The sequence below is a fragment of the Dendronephthya gigantea genome, unplaced genomic scaffold (genome assembly GCF_004324835.1).
Source record: "Dendronephthya gigantea isolate DGI-Jeju-01 unplaced genomic scaffold, DenGig_1.0 000002F, whole genome shotgun sequence".
NCBI classification, from domain to species: domain Eukaryota; kingdom Metazoa; phylum Cnidaria; class Anthozoa; order Malacalcyonacea; family Nephtheidae; genus Dendronephthya; species Dendronephthya gigantea.
In genome coordinates, this window is record NW_021163012.1 from 1719193 (window position 1) to 1737847 (window position 18655).

An 18655-nucleotide genomic window follows, 5' to 3' on the forward strand; every position below is an offset into this window, starting at 1 on the left:
TTATAATCAGGGGGGGGGACCTATCCGTACATTACGGGGAGGAGTGACTCATAATTCAAAAGTGCGCTGTTGTAAGAAGAAAGATTGCACTTTTTAAAACGCGAATACACTGTTTTTCGACCGGTCATGATCCCTAGGCTTTTAAAAGATGCTAATGTTTTACTGAAACTAACGTTTTCCTCCAGGAGTTTTTAAGAAATGAACACATCGTCCGACCTTCTGCTGCTTACTCCAGATGAATGCAGAGATCAGGGACACGAGTGAAAAACAAGGCGAGGTTACAAATGTTCACCTGCGGGCAATATAAAAACACAAGTACCGCGGTGTCTGCCACAGTGAAAGTACTTCACTGTTTTAACACAATGAAAGCGCGGATTTTAACCTTTCGGAATTGTTTTAAATTCTCAGGAAACTATAGACCTTGACTGTCTGTTTAAGCAATTTCAAGTGAACAGAAGGACCGCTTATATCGTCTAAATGTGGCCCCATTTTAGACCGTTCGTTGTTTGGATCTTCGTCTTATATCATGCGACGATAGGATATTGCACGTTGTTGTACAACGACTTACGACTCGCTGCGCTCTCTGTTCCTGATTTTAGTACTTCGTTTATACTACGTTCAAATAATGGAAGCGATTCCTTTCGGGAAGTACAGACGGGACATACGCAAATGCCGTTTCACGTTCGTGTTTACGCGAAAGTCCTGAGTGGTGTTAATGCTGGATTTTGCTTCGAAGGAGTTGGATCTGCTCAGGTTTCGGCGCGAAAAAACAGCTATCCACACGGAGGAATTGTTTTCGCTTACGACAGAAGTCGTGTACGGATCTGGGCGCCTTCTGCGTTCAAGGGAACCGGGGAAAACGGTAGGGTAGTGTCGGTGGGTGAAGGTTGGGGTGGCCGGAGGTATAGCCAAACATGCGATACAGCCCTTGTAGTTGTTGATGTTTGGTATATTGGCCCTGTTCCTAGCTTTCAAACCAGTACGCTTTTGAACACTCAAAACCCAGATCGGGTCTTTGTGAAGGTAGATCACAAGCTTGGCCAGATCCCCGAACGAGTTTTGGTAAGGGTGACCCCACTGTCGGACGACCCCCACAAACCAAGCCCCAATGAGGGATTTTGGTTCAATGCTATCACTGCCAGTCAAAATATAGAGAAAAAAGGCTATGGTGGGGTTATCTTTGCCTATAATGAGAAAGAAATTCTGCTGTGGGCTCCCAGTTCTAGCACAAAGAAAACTGGATGTGTTTTCGTTGAAAATGGCTGGGGTGGCGAACGCCATGCAGAAAACACCCAGAAATGCCTTGTACACATTTTTTTGTGGATTGCAAAGTTCCCTGTGCCAACCTTTAAGACAGAATGGAAATACATGATGTCACAAGGCTCACATTCCTTTCTGGAAGTTTATCATTCAACCAACACCTTGCCGTCACTTGTGATTGTGCAAGGGAGAATTGGCAACAAGGGGCTTATCTTTGAAGGCACAGGTGTAGCTATGTCTATGGAAAATAACTACAAGGGATATGGTGGGATTCTATTTGCCTACGATGAGAACCGAATCCGCATATGGTTGCCGAAGAGGCACAGGGGCTCTGAAAGTGGCCATAGCATTCTAGTCAAGAGTGGTTGGGGAAACAATCAAATGCTTCAAGAGATTCATAATGTCAGAATCAGGGTTATCATATACACCTCGAATTGCGACCCCACAAAAGAAACTATAATGGAGAAAGGTATATGCAAGTCTATTCAGTACAACTCCTATCAGTGGACGGCTGGCCCATGGGGCAAATGTTCAAGCATTTGCAATGAGGGAGTGAATAAACGAGAGATTTTAGGTAAGTCTCAAATTTGAGTCTCTTTTGTTATTAAATTGATAATTAGCCTCTATGGTTTGTGTATGAATGCTAAGTAATGATTTTATGTATTCAAAATCTGCGCGGGAGATATAAATCAAAAGCATACCACTTTGGGTTGTTTGCGACTGTAATATTGAAAAAAAAAATCATGCAGCAATTAATCAGTTGGGGTTAATGATTTGGAGCAAACATGAGTGTTTTAATCGAGCCACTTTATAACACTCTCTACAAGAGTCCTTTTCCTGAAAACATCAGGATGTTTAGGGAATTTTTTAGAAGCAAAACTGTTGCAGTTCATTTGAATGTTTGAGATTATTAAAAGGAGTCCAAACCAGCGCAGCTGATTGCAGAATCCGCCCACAATGACCCCCTGCATTTCGAGCATATTGAGACTCATTTATTTTCCCTCATGTGGCTGTGGTTTGAATTGTTTATGAATGCTAATGTAGTAGATTTTGATCTAATCTATTTCTGCAGCCAGTGTTCTGATGTTTACACAATAATAGAGTTTTGACTGCACCTGAATGGTGTTGTTCAGAGCCATGATTTAAAAATACCTAAGATTGTTTGTGTCTAAATTACCTGAAAACATGTGAAATATTCTATGACCTTGCCAGCGATTGCTGTGCTTTTTTCATAACAGCAATAAAGCGTGCTCTACCAACAACAGATGATATTGTCTGAGGTTGGACATAATAAATTAATAATATATTAAAGCATGTCTGTAACTGGCACATTGCCAGGAAATTACTTGAAATAGACTGTATTGATAAGCTCTCCTGTGTTCCCTCTCATTTAATTCTCATTTATCTGATGTTTTGGCTGCTCCCTGAGTTGAACAACAATAAATGACTTAAGATACTTCAAAACCTGTGTAGATTAGTTTTAGTTAAGCTTACTCATTTGCTCTCTCTTGGTACTAGCTTTGAGTCACAGAAAAATTAAGTTGTAAGTCTTAGTTATTTGTGTTTTGAAATACTCTGGAAAATCCATGCTTTGTTCCTTTATCTTTTCTTGCAATCACCATGCTTAAACCACTTGTCATAATCAACCTCTCCTGCATTTATCCATGCCTTGCCGAACCATCTGGAAAAACGTGACTAAAATATTTATCTTTGTATTGAGTGGGAAAGGTTCTCCCAAGAGTTTTGATGTGTTTAGATGTCATTTCTTATTGATCCAGTGTTACTACAGGAGGAAACCTAAACTAAACTAACTTTATTTATACTGGATAGCTCTATCAGTTCTAAACTGTTCTTCCTAGAGGTCCAGTAAGGATCATCTCTTATTGATCCGGTGTTACTACAGGAGGAAACCTAAACTAAACTAACTTTATTTATACTGGATAGCTCTACCAGTTCTAAACTGTTCTTCCTAGAGATCCAGTAAGTAAGGATCATCTCTTATTGATCCAGTGTTACTACAGGAGGAAACCTAAACTAAACTAACTGCAATATTGTTCAAGAATGTGTCTAAGGAATCCTACGGCCTTACGTTTGGGAAGAAAAACTGCAAACATGCAGTTCGCAATAGATATTCTTTTCTAATAGATATCTGCTATAGATATCTATCTGTCCTCGTTTGCCAATCAATATACGTGTAGCAATAATTCGGCCAATTTTTCGCGCGATTGAAGAACATGTGTCGTGGCGAGAATGTGCTCGTAAAATGCTGAGTGGTTAAGTCTACGATAGATCCGGTAATTGTCGTGAGCGTAACAAAATAATTGCAGCCAATATTGTCATAATTATATGGCGGTCTTAGCCTAGCTTTGTTGCAGGGCGAATATTTTCAGGCTTGCTGCTATTAAGGGAGACCTGTTTGTCCGTTGGGTGCCCGCCCATCATGCAACACAAGCCTACCTGCGTCTCCGTGTCATGAGTGGTATACAGCTTCAAACGTTATCCACGCTATTTCGTCCATATAATAATAACATTTCACACTAGTCATTATATCAGTACGTGAGCAATCGACAAATTTGAATTCCGTTCCATTATACAAGAGTGCGATAGCGTGCACTGTGGACAAAGGTTCAAAACGTTTAACCTGTTTACGGCATCGTTAAAGTTCCGTTAAGTTTTTTTGGTTTTTGAAGTTTAGCGTGGTAATGTAAAATATGAAATATCTCAGACACTTGTGCTTATATCGCAACGAAATTTTATGAATTCTAAGGTTTCAGCGCGCGAAACTTAATTACAAGTTGATTTGGTTAGCTTGCATCTTTATTCGATTTGTAAAATAGCCGATTATATGAATATTGGTTTAAAAGCAAATATTTGTTGTGTGTGTTCCTATTCAGAAGGCACTTATCGTTCATTTAGTAAAGACAGAACTGATAAAATACGTACACGTGAATGATTAGGCATGGCTCAAAAGTTAAAGTTGAAGGAACACGGTCGGCTCCGTATGTGATCAGTGAAATGTAATTCCTGAACGCTCCACTCTCACAAACACCCGCCCAAACTCTTCAAACAAACAAAACGCTACACGGTAAAAAAAACATCACTACTGATGCAAAATGTACCCCTTCTTCAAGTACCGCGTTTTATTTCGTGTTTTTTAGCCCAAGGGTATAAAAGCTGGTATGCTCTACCATATCAATCAATCTAGAGAGAACGTGCATATCACGGAATGGACTTCACTTTACTTAATTTTGAAGTATTTCAAGTCATTGTTCGATTTTCATTCAAACTGCATGCATTGTACTCGTTTCGAGTATTGCATGGCTTGGCCTGAGAGAACACATGCAGGAAGCACTTTACTCTAAAAATAAGTTTTACAATGCATCAATTCGATATGGATTTTCGTCTCCATCGAAACTGGTCTGTGGAATTAGAGAGAATATAGAATAGGCTTTAGATCTAACTAAGTATATGAACACAGGAGAGACTTCATTTCAATTGTGATTTCATTTTGAAGTAAAGTGCGCCATTTGCCGTTTTACAGTAAATGGCTAATGCACGTGCTGTGTTTGTGATGCTTCTAAAAACAAGCTTTCATCAACAAAACAGTCTGCAGGTATCATAACAAGTCAGGGAATTCAAAACATTGCTTAAGAGTTCCACATTTGTCTTGGACCCATACCCTGACATGCATTGTCAAACACCGTTTGACTCAAAAGCAACTTTCTATTTTCATTTTCAATCATAACTGTAAAACACAGCAGGAATTCCAGGCACACTTATTGAAGTTTTTGCAACGCTAAACATAACTTAAATAACTTTAGGACGTTTGTTATTGTGTCATTGTTGATGGCAAATATATCTTTTGAAGCCTGACCTTGACACATGCAAGATTATTCCCATTGGCATCGCGGTATATGGTGCAATTGTAATATTTTTGACATTAGTACTCATTAAGAAGGTTGGTAACTATGGTGACTGATGTACCACCTGATGCCCAGTGTCAATGACATTATGTGAAATCGTTTTGATTTATAAGAAGATATTGTCTGTTTCTATACTGTGGTATAGTGTACGATATAGCCTCTCAACAATTTTGCGGTCTTATTCCAAAAGTGTGCTTCGAAAATCACACGTTTTTGTATTCACAATATTGCCTAGTCTGGTGAAAAGGAAGCTTTAAACACTTAAGACACATCCTGATTTCGGCATTCTACGATAAAATATACACTTTTCCTGCCTCGCCACATATATTATGATACATAATCCCTCGTTTATTTCAAATCAGTTTTCCTAGTGGATCAATTCCTGCGACAAATATACTATACAATATTGCCAAAATATAATCAAAAAGTTGTCTGCTTTCTGTATTAACTGTTGCTTTTATGTATCCTGTATAATATTCTGTAAACTTTCACATTTTTGCCCTAAAGCGTTCCGCCAATTACAAGTGCAGCATATGCAGCCTGGGCCCGAACCATTTTAATGCAATCTGGGTTCGTTCCAAGTGGGGACAAAACGACAGACAAATGACAAAGAGTTTTGTGAACGCATTAACTAAACTTTGCGTTTCACCCGTCTAAAAATAGAACTCGTTGCTGTGATATTTGTTGGCTGAAAAACATTAGAAAAACATGTACTCCTTGTATTTTACAGTAATGAACTTTTAAGTTTTAACTATAGTTAAGGACAGAACAAGTTCTTAAATTTTAGGATTAACTACGATGTAACTGCCCGAAACATACCTGGGGCCGGTTGTATAAAACTTTATCAGTAAATCTTGAGTAGTTAAATGGTAGTTCACTTGAAAATACATGATTCTAAATACCCATTTTTGCCACCAACTATAGTTAACTGCTTTTTAATACAAACTGCCTCTACAGTCTACACTAATCTTATCATTAAACAACATTGTTATTGGCAGTTAGCCATTGTGCAATATCGATGCATGGAATAACAATAGTTTGAACTGAAAGAGGGAAATTTTTCATAAAGAATAATGTTGTCATTAGGAACCAATCTTATAGCAACAACGTCGTATCGTGGTTTATAGTTCCATTAACTATGGTGTTATTGAGTTATGTCAACAAACTGCATGTTACGATAGTGATAAGTAAAATTGTTTTTCACAATACTGTTATCATGTCTTCGCAATATCGTTGACAATACTGTGCTTTCTCAGCGGGGGAAAACAATGTTGGGTCTCTAAGCATGTAAACAACTTTTTGGCTTCCGTTCTGGACGTATATATAGCATGCAAACGTTAGGTATTTGGCTGTGGTGTGATTTTTCTTCTTTTGAAAGATGTAAATTGAAATTAGTAGTTTGAATCTCTGTTTTATCCGTTCCAGCTTGTAGTGTGTCCAGTAAAGAGAAGGTGCTCCAATGTGGATTTGGTAAAAACATGTGCAATTGGGAACCCAACCCTTCATCAAGTTGGTCTCGGGTCATAGACACGATTTCCAACACCTACCCCAACTTTGGCTGGAATCTACCTGACAATTTTTATCATGTTTTCGCAACATGTAATGGCTCGCAACATCCAGGTATGACAGGCTATGTACATGCATGTGATCATCACATGATTTTCTGCAAAACAGATTGTCGGGCTCAGCATGGTTAGATTGTGCCAAGTTGTTCTTAAGCCTTAAGTTGTTCTTGTTACGGACATGCAGTGAACATGCAAACGGCACGTGCGGTACCACGCCACATGGTTGAACTTATACCTTAAAGGCATGTGTAATAATGTACGTACATACTAATGATTGACGCAATTCAGGTGCACGGAGTGGAACCAAAAATCTCTGATCGAAACCACACAACGTTTAAATTTAAGTGGTGAACATAAAGAAGTTTGTAATTCAAGTTTATCTGATAAAGGCGTGATTGTTTTGCCTCATTCTAGAAAACTTTTTCCCCGAGGGAAGCCAGTTTCGAGGTTGCTTTTTCTTCGAAGCATCAACTTCTACACATTCGATAAATGCTTTGATATTCATATCAGACGATTTCAGTCAACATAATACTAATAGTGTTTTTAACTTCGTCGAGCTTGCCAGGCTCTTTTGAAGAACCGCATAAAAACCACAGGTTAACCCATTGAAATATTGCACACTGTATATAAATAGACTTCGTGGTATTTTAATAAGTTTGTTATTCAAGTGGTTTACTCTGGGAAAGTTATTGAACTGAAACAAGGCCATTGGTAGCTGAACGAATTGACCAAGAATAGCTTTTTAAACGGTCGTAATGACGTCATACGGAGTGGTTTAACCACATCCGGTGTCAACAACCCTCCTATTATCTTAATTTGGGGTGTTTTTTTACGTTCAGCGCATGCAATGCGTATTCTGCTGACCTTTACAACCCCAGATAAGTATAATCCCCACTCAAGTATGGCCTACAATCTCGTTAAACTCTGCAATGGCTTTTTTTGCGACTTCGACTGAATCCTCAGTATGAACTAACCACACTCAACATATCCGCGTATTCTTTCTAATACTAGATCAATTCAATGCAGGGCAAATTCTGAGAACATGCGCAGTCTACCTCTATACATGCATGACCTAACCATGCTTAACCCAACATTCTGTAAATAAGCAAACTTTGATCATCTATGATCCAACTATAATAACCCTGCAGCAAGTGCAACACTCGCTTTGAAATAGCAAGAAATTACAGTATTATCACATCTACGTTATCCAATCATGCAGTTTTTGGTTTGTATTTTAGTGCGGTTAGCCAGTCCTAAGTTCTCTCCAAGGCATTCGTGTTCATTGACATTTCTGTACAAAATGGCTGGGGTTCCGTCTGCTATCTTGTCAGTACTTGTGTCTCAGGATGACGGCGAAACCAAACCTAGTGGTAGGTGAAAGAATAAAACACTATCTTTTTCCTAGAAGCACTATCTTCCTTACTTCATCTCTTATTGATCCAGTGTTACTACAGGAGGAAACCTAAACTAAACTAACTTTATTTATACTGGATAACTCTATCAGTTCTAAACTGTTCTTCCTAGAGGTCCAGTAAGGATCATCTCTTATTGATCCAGTATTACTACAGAAGAAAACCTAACCTAAACTAACTTACTTAGTAAGTTTGACGTAACATAAACTTACTTTCATACTCTTCAATAAGGCTGGACGATGCGTGATGATCAGGGGGAATCGTATTGGCGTCAAGGCTTTGTACAGCTGGCAAACTTTCCTAAACTCACTCAGATTATATTCGAATTCACCCTCGCTAGTAAACCTGAGCCCGATTTCCCTAAGACCGTTGGGAATGTGAGAATCGATGAAGTAAGTTTAGTATGCGAGAGGATAGAGAGGACAACTGTTGATACAAAAGTGTGCAAACAACGCAAGGTCCCCTCTGCTGGGTGCCTTCATCCCGCTACACAGCCTACTGTTAAAGGTTTGTTAAAAGTTTATTTCTTCATACGCACGGGACTCTGACAAGAATACAAGCCATTAGCTGAATTGTAGTCTTTGCTGTTATTCGTCATATTACACCCCCCGCCTCCATCTCGATGCCTGGGGAACAACCTCTTTTCTCCACTTCCTTCTGGAGTTCAGCTGTAACATTCTCTTTACCACCTCCCTCTTAGGTCTACTTGTACCATTTTCTTTCCTCCCTCCTCCCCCCTCCCTCTCAAGTTCAGCTGTACCATTCTCTTCCCCACCTCCCTCTCAGGTCTACTTGTACCATTCTCTTTTCCCCACCTCTCTCTCAAGTTCAGCTGTACCATTCTCTTCTTCCACCTCCCTCTCAGGTCCAGCTTACGATCTCATCACGGCGATGAACAGACAAGAATACGTGATAGCCAAGAGCCAGGAGGACGATCTGATCGCAAGCTATGACTTCGACATACGCGTTGGTGGCGAATACTCAATATGGCTTTTGGCATATGCCACTTCCAGGCAAAATAACGGTGTGAAGTTTAAAATAGATGACCTTGATAATTATCCCTGGCATACAACTTACATTGAGAAAGGAAGGCCAATGTGGACACAATATATGTTTGAGGTACGATTGCCCAATGGTTATTTGTAGTAATCTATATCATGAAGCCATGTAATCTGTAATCCCAAATGTATTGATTTTCAATGGAAGAATCTCTTGAAAGACAAACTACAGCTTCTTACATGACCAATTGCAAACTAAGTTATTCCCAGTTTATGAAAACAGAAGAAGCAACAACAGAAGGCTAGTGTGAACCTAGCTAAACACAAATTTTGTACATTTCAATTCTATTTTGTTTTTATTTTCAGACTTTCACTCTCAAACCTGGCGTACACACGGTACATCTGATGCAGTACGAGCACAACTTCAGATTCAGTCATCTAGCGCTCACTCCAAAGGAGCTGCTCACCTGGGTTCCTCTTGGAATGCAAAGTCGTTATATCTCAGATTCGGCTTTGAACGCCTACCCACCTTCCAGTCTTCCTGACCCTAAATTTGGTCGCCTTAATGGAAATGGTAGGTGCATGGGCTTCCAGCCTGCTTTTTATTGTCGTGATTCGTCGTATTTACGATGCTCTACGATCGACTGTGGGTAATCATCGAAGATGAATATGTTCTAAACAACTTCGTAGGATAAATTACGAGGCCTAGCCAAATGTAATATGATGCGGTCAACAGTTCAAGGCTGTAATAATATACATATTTATAAGTCTAAAGCTTAGTTGACTTTGTCAAACGTCCAAGAGTTTTGCCATGAAAGTACTTGAGGAAACTGGAACAGTGAATCACACTGAGTATTGAAAGAACTGGAACGCTGAGCTATGATCACAATGATCTTTGCTGAAAATTGTTTAAAACCTAGAATCGATTTACCAATGTAAATTTCTAACCGTAATCACAGAAACGTTGACAGTGTAAACCATGTCTTCTAAACCATTTGTATTGTTCTTCAAGATGCGTGGTGTTCATCAGATCATAACCCAAGCTATGTACGAATGGAGATAACTCTACCTAAGCTGGCATTGATATCGCGTATCGCCGTGCAAGGTGGACATCAGATTAAACGTAAAACCAACAGCTACTGGGTCACCACGTAAGTAGTTAAAAAATCAAACATTTTACGCTATCCTATTTGTGAGATTGTGGTGCTCAACGATTAGTTGAATGTTCGTTGCCTTTTATCCCGAGACGTTTTTACAGTGGAGTTTGCAAAACAAAGCTGTTCGGTTGTATTGAGATTGTCACCAACAAAAGCTGTGTACTTTCGTTTAGCTTCGGAATACAGACATCTGTGGATGGAGAGCATTCATCTTGGTACAGAGTTTCAACTGGAAAGAAACTCTTTGATGGGAACACAGGTACTGCGGAGTATTTCGCTTCTTATCATAAAGAAAAATATTAACTTGTAGGTTAGGTTTGGTCCTGACAGTCAATTTTTATCATCCTAGATTCAACTGGCATTGTGGAAAACGAGCTTCCTTTTGCTGTGCTGGCAAAGAAAGTTCTTATTTTCCCGCTCGACTGGAGGAACTGGATCTGCATGAGGGTGGAGCTTTATGGCGTTTACATGACGGACAACATGTGTGCGGCCGCTGGTCAGGAAACGCCGACGACTAAGAAATGTACAGGAAATAGGAATTGCAGTCTGAATGCGGATTGTGAGCCAATCACTAGTGAAAGTATTATAAAAACTGGTGAGTTTAATTTTGTAATATTTGCATCATTATTTCTTTAATACAGACATTTCTCGAATATAAACAACTCCTTCTAATACAGACACCACTCTAATACAGACACCTCTCTAATACAGACATCTCTCTAATACGGATATCTCTCTAATACAAACATCTCTCTAATACAGACATCTCTCTAATACAAACATCTCTCTAATACAGATATCTCTCTAATACAGACACCTCTCTCTAATACAGATACTTCTCCTTTCTTAGGTCTACATGATAGTCTGAAAAGCCGCGAAGCTTGTCATTGCCACAAAGGTTACCATGGGGATAGTTGTGAATATATGGGGTGTGATCCTAACCCATGCCGACACGAAGGAAGGTGCCAAACGGGGGAAAACAACTTTACTTGCATTTGTGACACGGGGTATGTATGTGCATGTCATTCGTTATTTTAGTTCATCTGATGCCAGACTTTCACAGAAACGTTCTAAATTATCTCTCGTTGCTTTTTGAAAGGTACTACGGTCCTTTGTGTCAGTGGCCTTGCCCAGTAGGAAAATACGGCAAGGAATGTGCGCACACGTGCTTGTGTAGTCGTCATGGTAGTTGTAACATAGCCACGGGCCATTGCTCCTGCGGGCCGGGATACTATGGGATGCGCTGCGAACTACAGTGTCCTCGTGGGTATTTCGGAGGCGATTGCAAGCAGACGTGTCAATGCAGGAACAATGGCGATTGTCATCACGTGACTGGAGCGTGCAATTGTACTTCTGGTATGTTGATTTGTATTTGATCCTGGATCCCAGGTTCATCTTCCTTATCACACGCTTTCTTAGTATCATTGGGATTGAAAACATCGCTAAAAACCCTCTGAAAATCTATCTGGATACAATTATCACGGATATAAAACCATTTCAGGCCATTCAAGGTTTTCTCTAGTTCATACTTTGAACCATTTTGTGTGGAATGTGTAGAAAAAACTTATTCTTTTTTCCCTTCAAGGTTGGACAGGACCATTCTGTGATCAACCGTGTTCGAACAATACTTGGGGTGTCCATTGTGAAATGAAGTGTTCGTGTTCAGAGAAGACGCTGTCATGCAACCCGGTCACAGGAGAATGCATCTGCAAGCCTGGGGCGGCAGGAAAGTATGTTTCTTCAACTGAAATTTCGCTTGTCTTACGATGCACCATCATGTCACAAACAACACTCGCAAACCACCGCTATTCTCACATCGTTATTTTTTACAATTTTGCATCGGTAAATCCAAAGGTTTGAAAAATTAGAACCAACTATTTGAATGAAATAACTCGGTGTTGATTGGTTTTATAACTTCCCTAAAATATTTTCATTAAATCTTTTAAAACATGCTGCTTGAAAACTCCAAATGCGACCACAGAAACGTATCATGTTTTTCCTGGCCAATGCCTTTACAACTTTCCGTAATTGTTGAGTCTAAATTATTCCCCCTCCCCGTCTCTAGATCATGCTCTGAGGAATGCCCAAGTGGTAAATATGGCTCGAGCTGTTCAGGAACATGTCCATGCAGTTCGTCTGATCGCTGTGAACCGACGGACGGGGGGTGCACATGCCTTGCTCCGGGATGGACGGGATTGTTGTGTAACCAACCGTGTCCTCAAGGTTATTATGGCTTGGGATGTGAGAACCGTTGCGCATGCGCTGATAATGCTGAATGCACTTCATCAACAGGTAGGTGGAGATGTTCGCAGGCACAGGTTCGCAGGCATAAATCTGTCCTGTCCAATGTTAAATTTACTGTATCTAAAAACATTTTATTTCTGGTTTGTTTTAACCTACAAATTGTGCTTGGTGGAATGGTTTTGATGCCCTAACACTTGAGCTACAGAAGTAATTTGTTTTCTCTTTGTAGGGGAATGCAAATGTGGGAATGGATTCACAGGAGCAGGCTGTACTGTGCCGTGTTTGGCTGATCGATGGGGCCCTGACTGTCAGTACTCGTGTCAATGCAGAAACAATGAAACATGCAACAGGTATCAGATTTATAAACGTAAAATCGTAACCTTTGAGTCATCAGGGGATTGTTAGGGTCATGTTGGGTGAGATTAGTAGATTTTTTTCACATGAATTGCTGAGCAGTTTGGAATTTTTTTACAGCGTTACAGGAGTATGTCTCTGTCAGTCTGGTTGGCATGGTCCTTATTGTAACAGTCAATGCTCCGATGGTGGGTGGGGTACGTCATGTAGCAAGGCATGTAACTGCAGTGGCCATGGTTCGTGCAATACCCAAAGTGGCAAATGCGAGTGTAACGCAGGATGGACTGGGTTGGCGTGTAACGTGTCTTGTCCCAGTGGTTTTTATGGTCGTAAATGTCAATACAAGTAAGCTACTGGCCTCTTTAATGTGTCCTGGATTGTCTGGTCGGATGATGTTCTAGATACTAATATTTTAAGCAAATTAAAATCACAGCAGAAGGCGTAACATGCTCTTCTGGTTTCCCAGGTGTGTTTGTCTGCATGGTACGGAGTGTGACCCATTCTCAGGCAAGTGCGTCTGCCCAACAGGATGGTATGGTCGCACATGCGCGCAGGCTTGCCCACGCGGCTACTATGGCGACAATTGTGCCGAGAAGTGCGCTTGTCGCAATGGAGGCTCTTGTGATCATGTGACGGGCACATGCTACTGTCCCGCCGGCTGGACTGGCGAGAACTGCTCGCAAAGTTGCCAGGATGGATTCTTCGGTCCCGGATGCAACTCGCGATGTCAATGCGACCATGGCAACGGAAAATCATGTGATGCGGTGACAGGAAAGTGTCATTGTAGTCCAGGCTATCTTGGACCAAGGTAAACTTAACGACCAATACTTAATAGTTCGACGGATGTTCGACTCACAGAGCCATATGAAAACCCCCGGCACAGGTTTTTCTCAATTAAGTAGTTCTACTGTTACTCTTTCCAGGTGCAGTCGAACTTGTGAGCCCGGTCAGTATGGCCAAGACTGCTCGGAGCAATGTCGTTGCTTGAACGGAGCCGAGTGTCGCCCGAACGACGGCCAATGCTTGTGCTTAGCAGGGTTCTTTGGGGACTTTTGTGGACAGCAGTGTCGTCCAATGACGTATGGGATCAACTGCACCATGAGCTGCGACTCGTGCGTCAAAGGTCAGGTTTCGTCCTGCGATCACGTGACCGGGAAATGCCTTTGCTTACCCGGTTTCTATGGTTACCATTGCGAGAACGAGTGCCCCGAGGGGGAGTATGGTAAGGACTGCGATGAGAAGTGTGATTGCGCGAATGGCGCCAGTTGCCATCACGTGAGCGGCGAGTGCGAGTGTACCGAAGGATTTACTGGGACCAAATGCGAACAACCGTGTCCTGAAGGGAGGTTTGGACCCAAGTGTGTAGGTGTGTATACCGTATATCTCAATGCGAATAACCATTGTTTTTAAAGCCCAGGTTAAGGCCTGTTTAAACTTGCACTTTTTTGCCATTTTCTGTGCCTTGTTTCCATCTATCAAAAGACGGACTGTGTTCTCCAATCTTTAGGTGTCTGTCTTTGTGAAAATGGAGCCGAGTGCAACAAAGTCAATGGGAATTGTAAGTGTCTGCCGGGGTACACGGGTACCCGATGTATGGACCAGTGTCCAGATCGCCGGTGGGGTCTAGAATGCCGAAACAAATGCTCATGCGAATGGAACCAGACGATGAGGTGCCGTGGTGATACCGGACAATGTCTGTGCCACTCTGGGTACAGGGGAAAGACCTGTCGACAGGTATATGAATAGAGTACCCCGCTGACCATCGTTAGCTCACGAAAACGTTAGCTCACTTTTCCTTCTTTGATTTAGTTCTGTGATGATGGAACATACGGACAAGGCTGCAAACACCCATGCCCAGCATGCGCTCGCCACGTGACAGGCCCGTGTTACAAGATAGATGGTCGTTGTCCATGCTCCCACGGATTCCGTGGCCATCTATGCGACAACGACTGCTTGTTGAAAAACTACGGTAAAAATTGCGAAAATCGTTGCGAATGCGAGACCGATCACGTGTGCCACCACGTGAACGGCGCATGTCATCCGGTGCACGTTGGGAAATTTCAAATCATGATCAAAGAAAACTTCACGAATTTCGATGAATTGCAACGCCGGAAGCAGCTGAAAATACACCTAGCCACCTTAATATCAATGTACTATCACACCTACGAAGAATTACGTCATTTCAAGAGACGTCAAACTCCGTCCCAATCCACGCGCGAATACCTCAATACCACCTTCACAACTTTGCCGCAAGTGAAGCGTACCACTCAGCCCAAAAGCGGACACGATTTTGTCAGCCGAATTTTAGGTAAGCAATCTTGCTTCCTTATTTAAAAACAACACAATGGCTCTGAAGCTGCATTCGAACTTTTTGAATGACCGGTTTTGAATTGAATTACTACCCTTTCATTTAAAACTAATTAGGAAAATCAAACAAGCATAATTCAAGCTCAGTAGATTGATGTATCTAGCATATCCAAATAGTGAAAACACTAGGCTCAGCAATCTTGAATTAGGTGGGGGTTTTTCACGCCAATTTAGGTTATAATATGCCTAAACTACCCTTAAAAGGTCTGAGCTGTGCCATTTCAGTAATAATTATCTTGTATCGTGTTTTCTTAGATCTCTCTCCTGGTCGCTCCAAAGATGGCTCAGACGATTTAGTTATTGTGAATTTAGTAATGTTTGATAATCACGTTCTGCTCAATGGCAGCATTGTGAAGGAAGTGATTTCGTCTATTGATGAAGATGACATCAGCGAAATGATTGGGAGTGTTTATTACTCAGGCGAATTGTATTCTGAAGCATCCGCCACGGAGTCGGTTTATGTACAACTCATCACTGGCCTTGCAGGAGGTGAGTGAAAAAAGCTTTAGGTTTCCTCTTGTATAGTAACACTGGATCAATAAGAGATGATCCTCACTGGACCTCTGGGAAGAGCAGTTTAGAACTGATAGAGCTATCCAGTATAAATAAAGTTAGTTTAGTTTAGGTTTCCTCCTGTAGTAAAACTGGATCAATAAGAGATGATCCTTACTGGACCTCTAGGAAGAACAATTTAGAACTGATAGAGCTATCCAGTATAAATAAAGCTAGTTTAGTTTAGGTTTCCTACTATATAGTACATAGAAAGATATTATCTACTAAACTTCAACAAGGCATCTCCCCTTTTTTCTGACTCTTGCTTACAAAATCTTTCGTTTCAGGTCTAGTGTTGTTATTCCTTCTCACATGCACAGTCTTAATGTACCGAAAACGTCGTCGGCGTTTAAAGAAATTAAAATCCGAAAAGAAACGACAGCGCGAAGCTGAGAGCGAGATGGAATTAAAAACCAGAGGCTTCCGCCATAATGGCTACAGACTGGCGTTTGATAATCCGTATTATGACGTGCTCGCTGCCATGGCAATCGATGACGATGTCGAAGAGGACTACATTAATCCGCTGTGTGATTTAGACAGTCTCATGAGCCATCAGGAAAGCGATGGTACTGTCAGCAGCGCCACGGAATGCAGCATGCACAAGGGAGAGAGCTTGCAGTCTGTTTCGTATTGCTAATGCCTGCCTTCATAACCGAAGAACTGGACGTTAAGATGACGTAATTGCAGGTCAATGACGCCATGTGGCGTCACTTTTGTTATGATGACGTTTTGTAAAGCATGACATTAAAATGTAAGATGATGATAGGTCGAGAATCTAGTGTAACTGTTATGATGACGCAATAATAGTTACCAGGACTTCAATGGTATTTTAAGCGACACATAACGGCTTAGTAGTTGAATGACCTTAGCTTCTCGTTATTTATAGTGCCTCTGATAGTGCGTTTATTTATAATTAGTCTAATATCACTAATAATGGCTAAATGGTCAGGTTTATAACATGTAGTTAGCACGAACCACACGCATGAAAACGCACGTGACGAGCATAGACTTGTACCATCGCGGACTCAACACTTGTCATCCATAGGAAATATCGTTTATCCAATTTTCGGCTGAATTGTCCTCAAATTAAACAACTTGCCACAAGATTTTCAGCGTTGGGTTAGACAAGGGTAACGTAACATTGTGGTGCAACATGTTTGCAAGATATTCCCACTACATGCATTCAGATCGATGTGAGGTTTCCGGGAGGGAGTGTGAGATACATCAACCTGTGAAAATGGCCTTAATATCTGAAATGGTCCAAAATGGTTATGCTAACTACTGAATTATATGCCCGCCTTTCAGTTCTGCATAATCGTTTCTACTGTATTTAACAACACTTTTATATATTTAAGTCTTATTCTGGTTCCAGTGCATATTTGTTTTAAGTTCGAAGCCAGTTTTTACAAACGTAGCTTAGTACTAAGGTGTAAAATTTAGTCGAAATAATTCTGACACAAGTTAGATTATATATTATTGAAAATTGTATCATAGCCATCCATCGTAGCTTTACAATATTTGAATTATTTGACCTATTTTTTCGTAGAAAATATAAAAATGTAGCAGAATAAAATAATTTGAATCCATGCAGTAGATTTTCGACTTCGTTTGCCCAGTTAGAATTTCCTTTATTAACGCTCCTGTTTTTAAAGGTGTCTGAATTAGAGACGTGTCTGCATTTGGTAGTTGTCTATATTAGAGAGTTGTCTTAGAATTTATAAAGCTATCCAGTTTAGGTTTCCTCCTGTAGTATCACTGGATCAATAAGAGATGATCCTTACTGGACCTCCAGGAAGAACAGTTTACAGGGGATTCATTTTGACTAGAAAGTAAAACTTTTCATCACATTTATTCAAATGAGTTATGAGTAGATGATACATTCAGGGCTGTTGTAACTTGATAGTATTTCCGTGAGACTAATCCAGATTCGATTTTTATTATTTGAATGCCTTCTATAGCTATCGCAGTATAAAGAAATCGCTTAGTATACGATTCGATTTCTTGAAGCATGTCTAATTCTCAGTTTCTGTGGCAATCCTTGTACAAAAGATCGATGGAACGCCTTTTGCTAAGTGCAAGTAAGTAATTCAGAAATTCTATGAAACTATGTGACGGCTACAACATTTAGCAAAGATGTCTCATTTCAACAGTCCGCTGGGAAAGAGGTTGTCGCAAAACCTGCCGACAGGTACTGAATTAGAGAATCCCCCAACCTTTTCGTGTCGAAATGCACAATGGCAACCAAGTGTACGGAAATGCATGGTATGTTAGAAATTCTTAGTAGTTAGATGGTATAGGTTATAGTTAAATGATACTTTAATTACCTTTATGGAAAACTTTCTTTCTAGATCACGACAGGTTTGCTCTCATCCAAATGCGCGACGAAGCAGTGGCTAACTTGTAAAGTGGAGCTCATTAAATAAGTTGCCGCTGATCGCTGAAGACTCTTAGTGGGAGGAGCTAATTATTAATTTCCTGTTGGCAAACCATAAAAAAAGCGATTTGAAAAGAAACTAACAATGCTGAACGTAATAGGCGTGTTTTCGCTTGTTTTACATAGAATGAGCTACGTGCACGAATTTATTGACTCAGCCTGAAGATTCACATGCGTGCGCACGTCCCGACTGCTAATGACCTCACCGCTATAGCTAGATGAAGAATATTCGTGCACGTTTTGGAAAGATTATGTCAAAACATCACGTACAATATTAGTAGATTGTTTACATTAGCGAAGATTCTTTATACACATCAACGTAAGCATGTCTCTCGTACGTCACCAACAGTCTTAATGCATTGTTTGAAGAATTTATGCGCCCCAGCTCA

The 18655-nt window shown here is 40.7% G+C and overlaps 1 protein-coding gene across 1 annotated transcript; it reads left to right on the forward strand.

Moving 5' to 3' along the window:
- Positions 1-297: 297 nt before the first annotated feature.
- LOC114538582 lies at positions 298-17407 on the forward strand. Its single transcript, XM_028559717.1, has 21 exons — positions 298-1834; positions 6609-6803; positions 7987-8118; positions 8392-8667; positions 9026-9279; positions 9525-9732; positions 10171-10309; positions 10489-10574; positions 10665-10910; positions 11166-11322; positions 11415-11671; positions 11901-12045; positions 12381-12607; positions 12789-12909; positions 13034-13258; positions 13380-13721; positions 13837-14279; positions 14421-14647; positions 14723-15221; positions 15536-15769; positions 16120-17407. Exons 1-21 carry the CDS (start codon positions 478-480, stop codon positions 16467-16469), a joined length of 6120 nt encoding a protein of 2039 aa, XP_028415518.1. The 5' UTR covers positions 298-477; the 3' UTR covers positions 16470-17407.
- The last annotated feature ends 1248 nt before the right edge of the window (positions 17408-18655 follow it).

Excerpts from the sequence above, each read along its gene's own strand:
- LOC114538582 (XM_028559717.1), top strand. The coding sequence starts at position 478 with ATGTGGCCCCATTTTAGACCGTTCGTTGTTTGGATCTTCGTCTTATAT. Across the intron at positions 6,804-7,986 it reads TAATGGCTCGCAACATCCAG|TGCGGTTAGCCAGTCCTAAG; the intron begins GTATGACAGGCT and ends TTTGTATTTTAG. Across the intron at positions 12,910-13,033 it reads AACAATGAAACATGCAACAG|CGTTACAGGAGTATGTCTCT; the intron begins GTATCAGATTTA and ends ATTTTTTTACAG.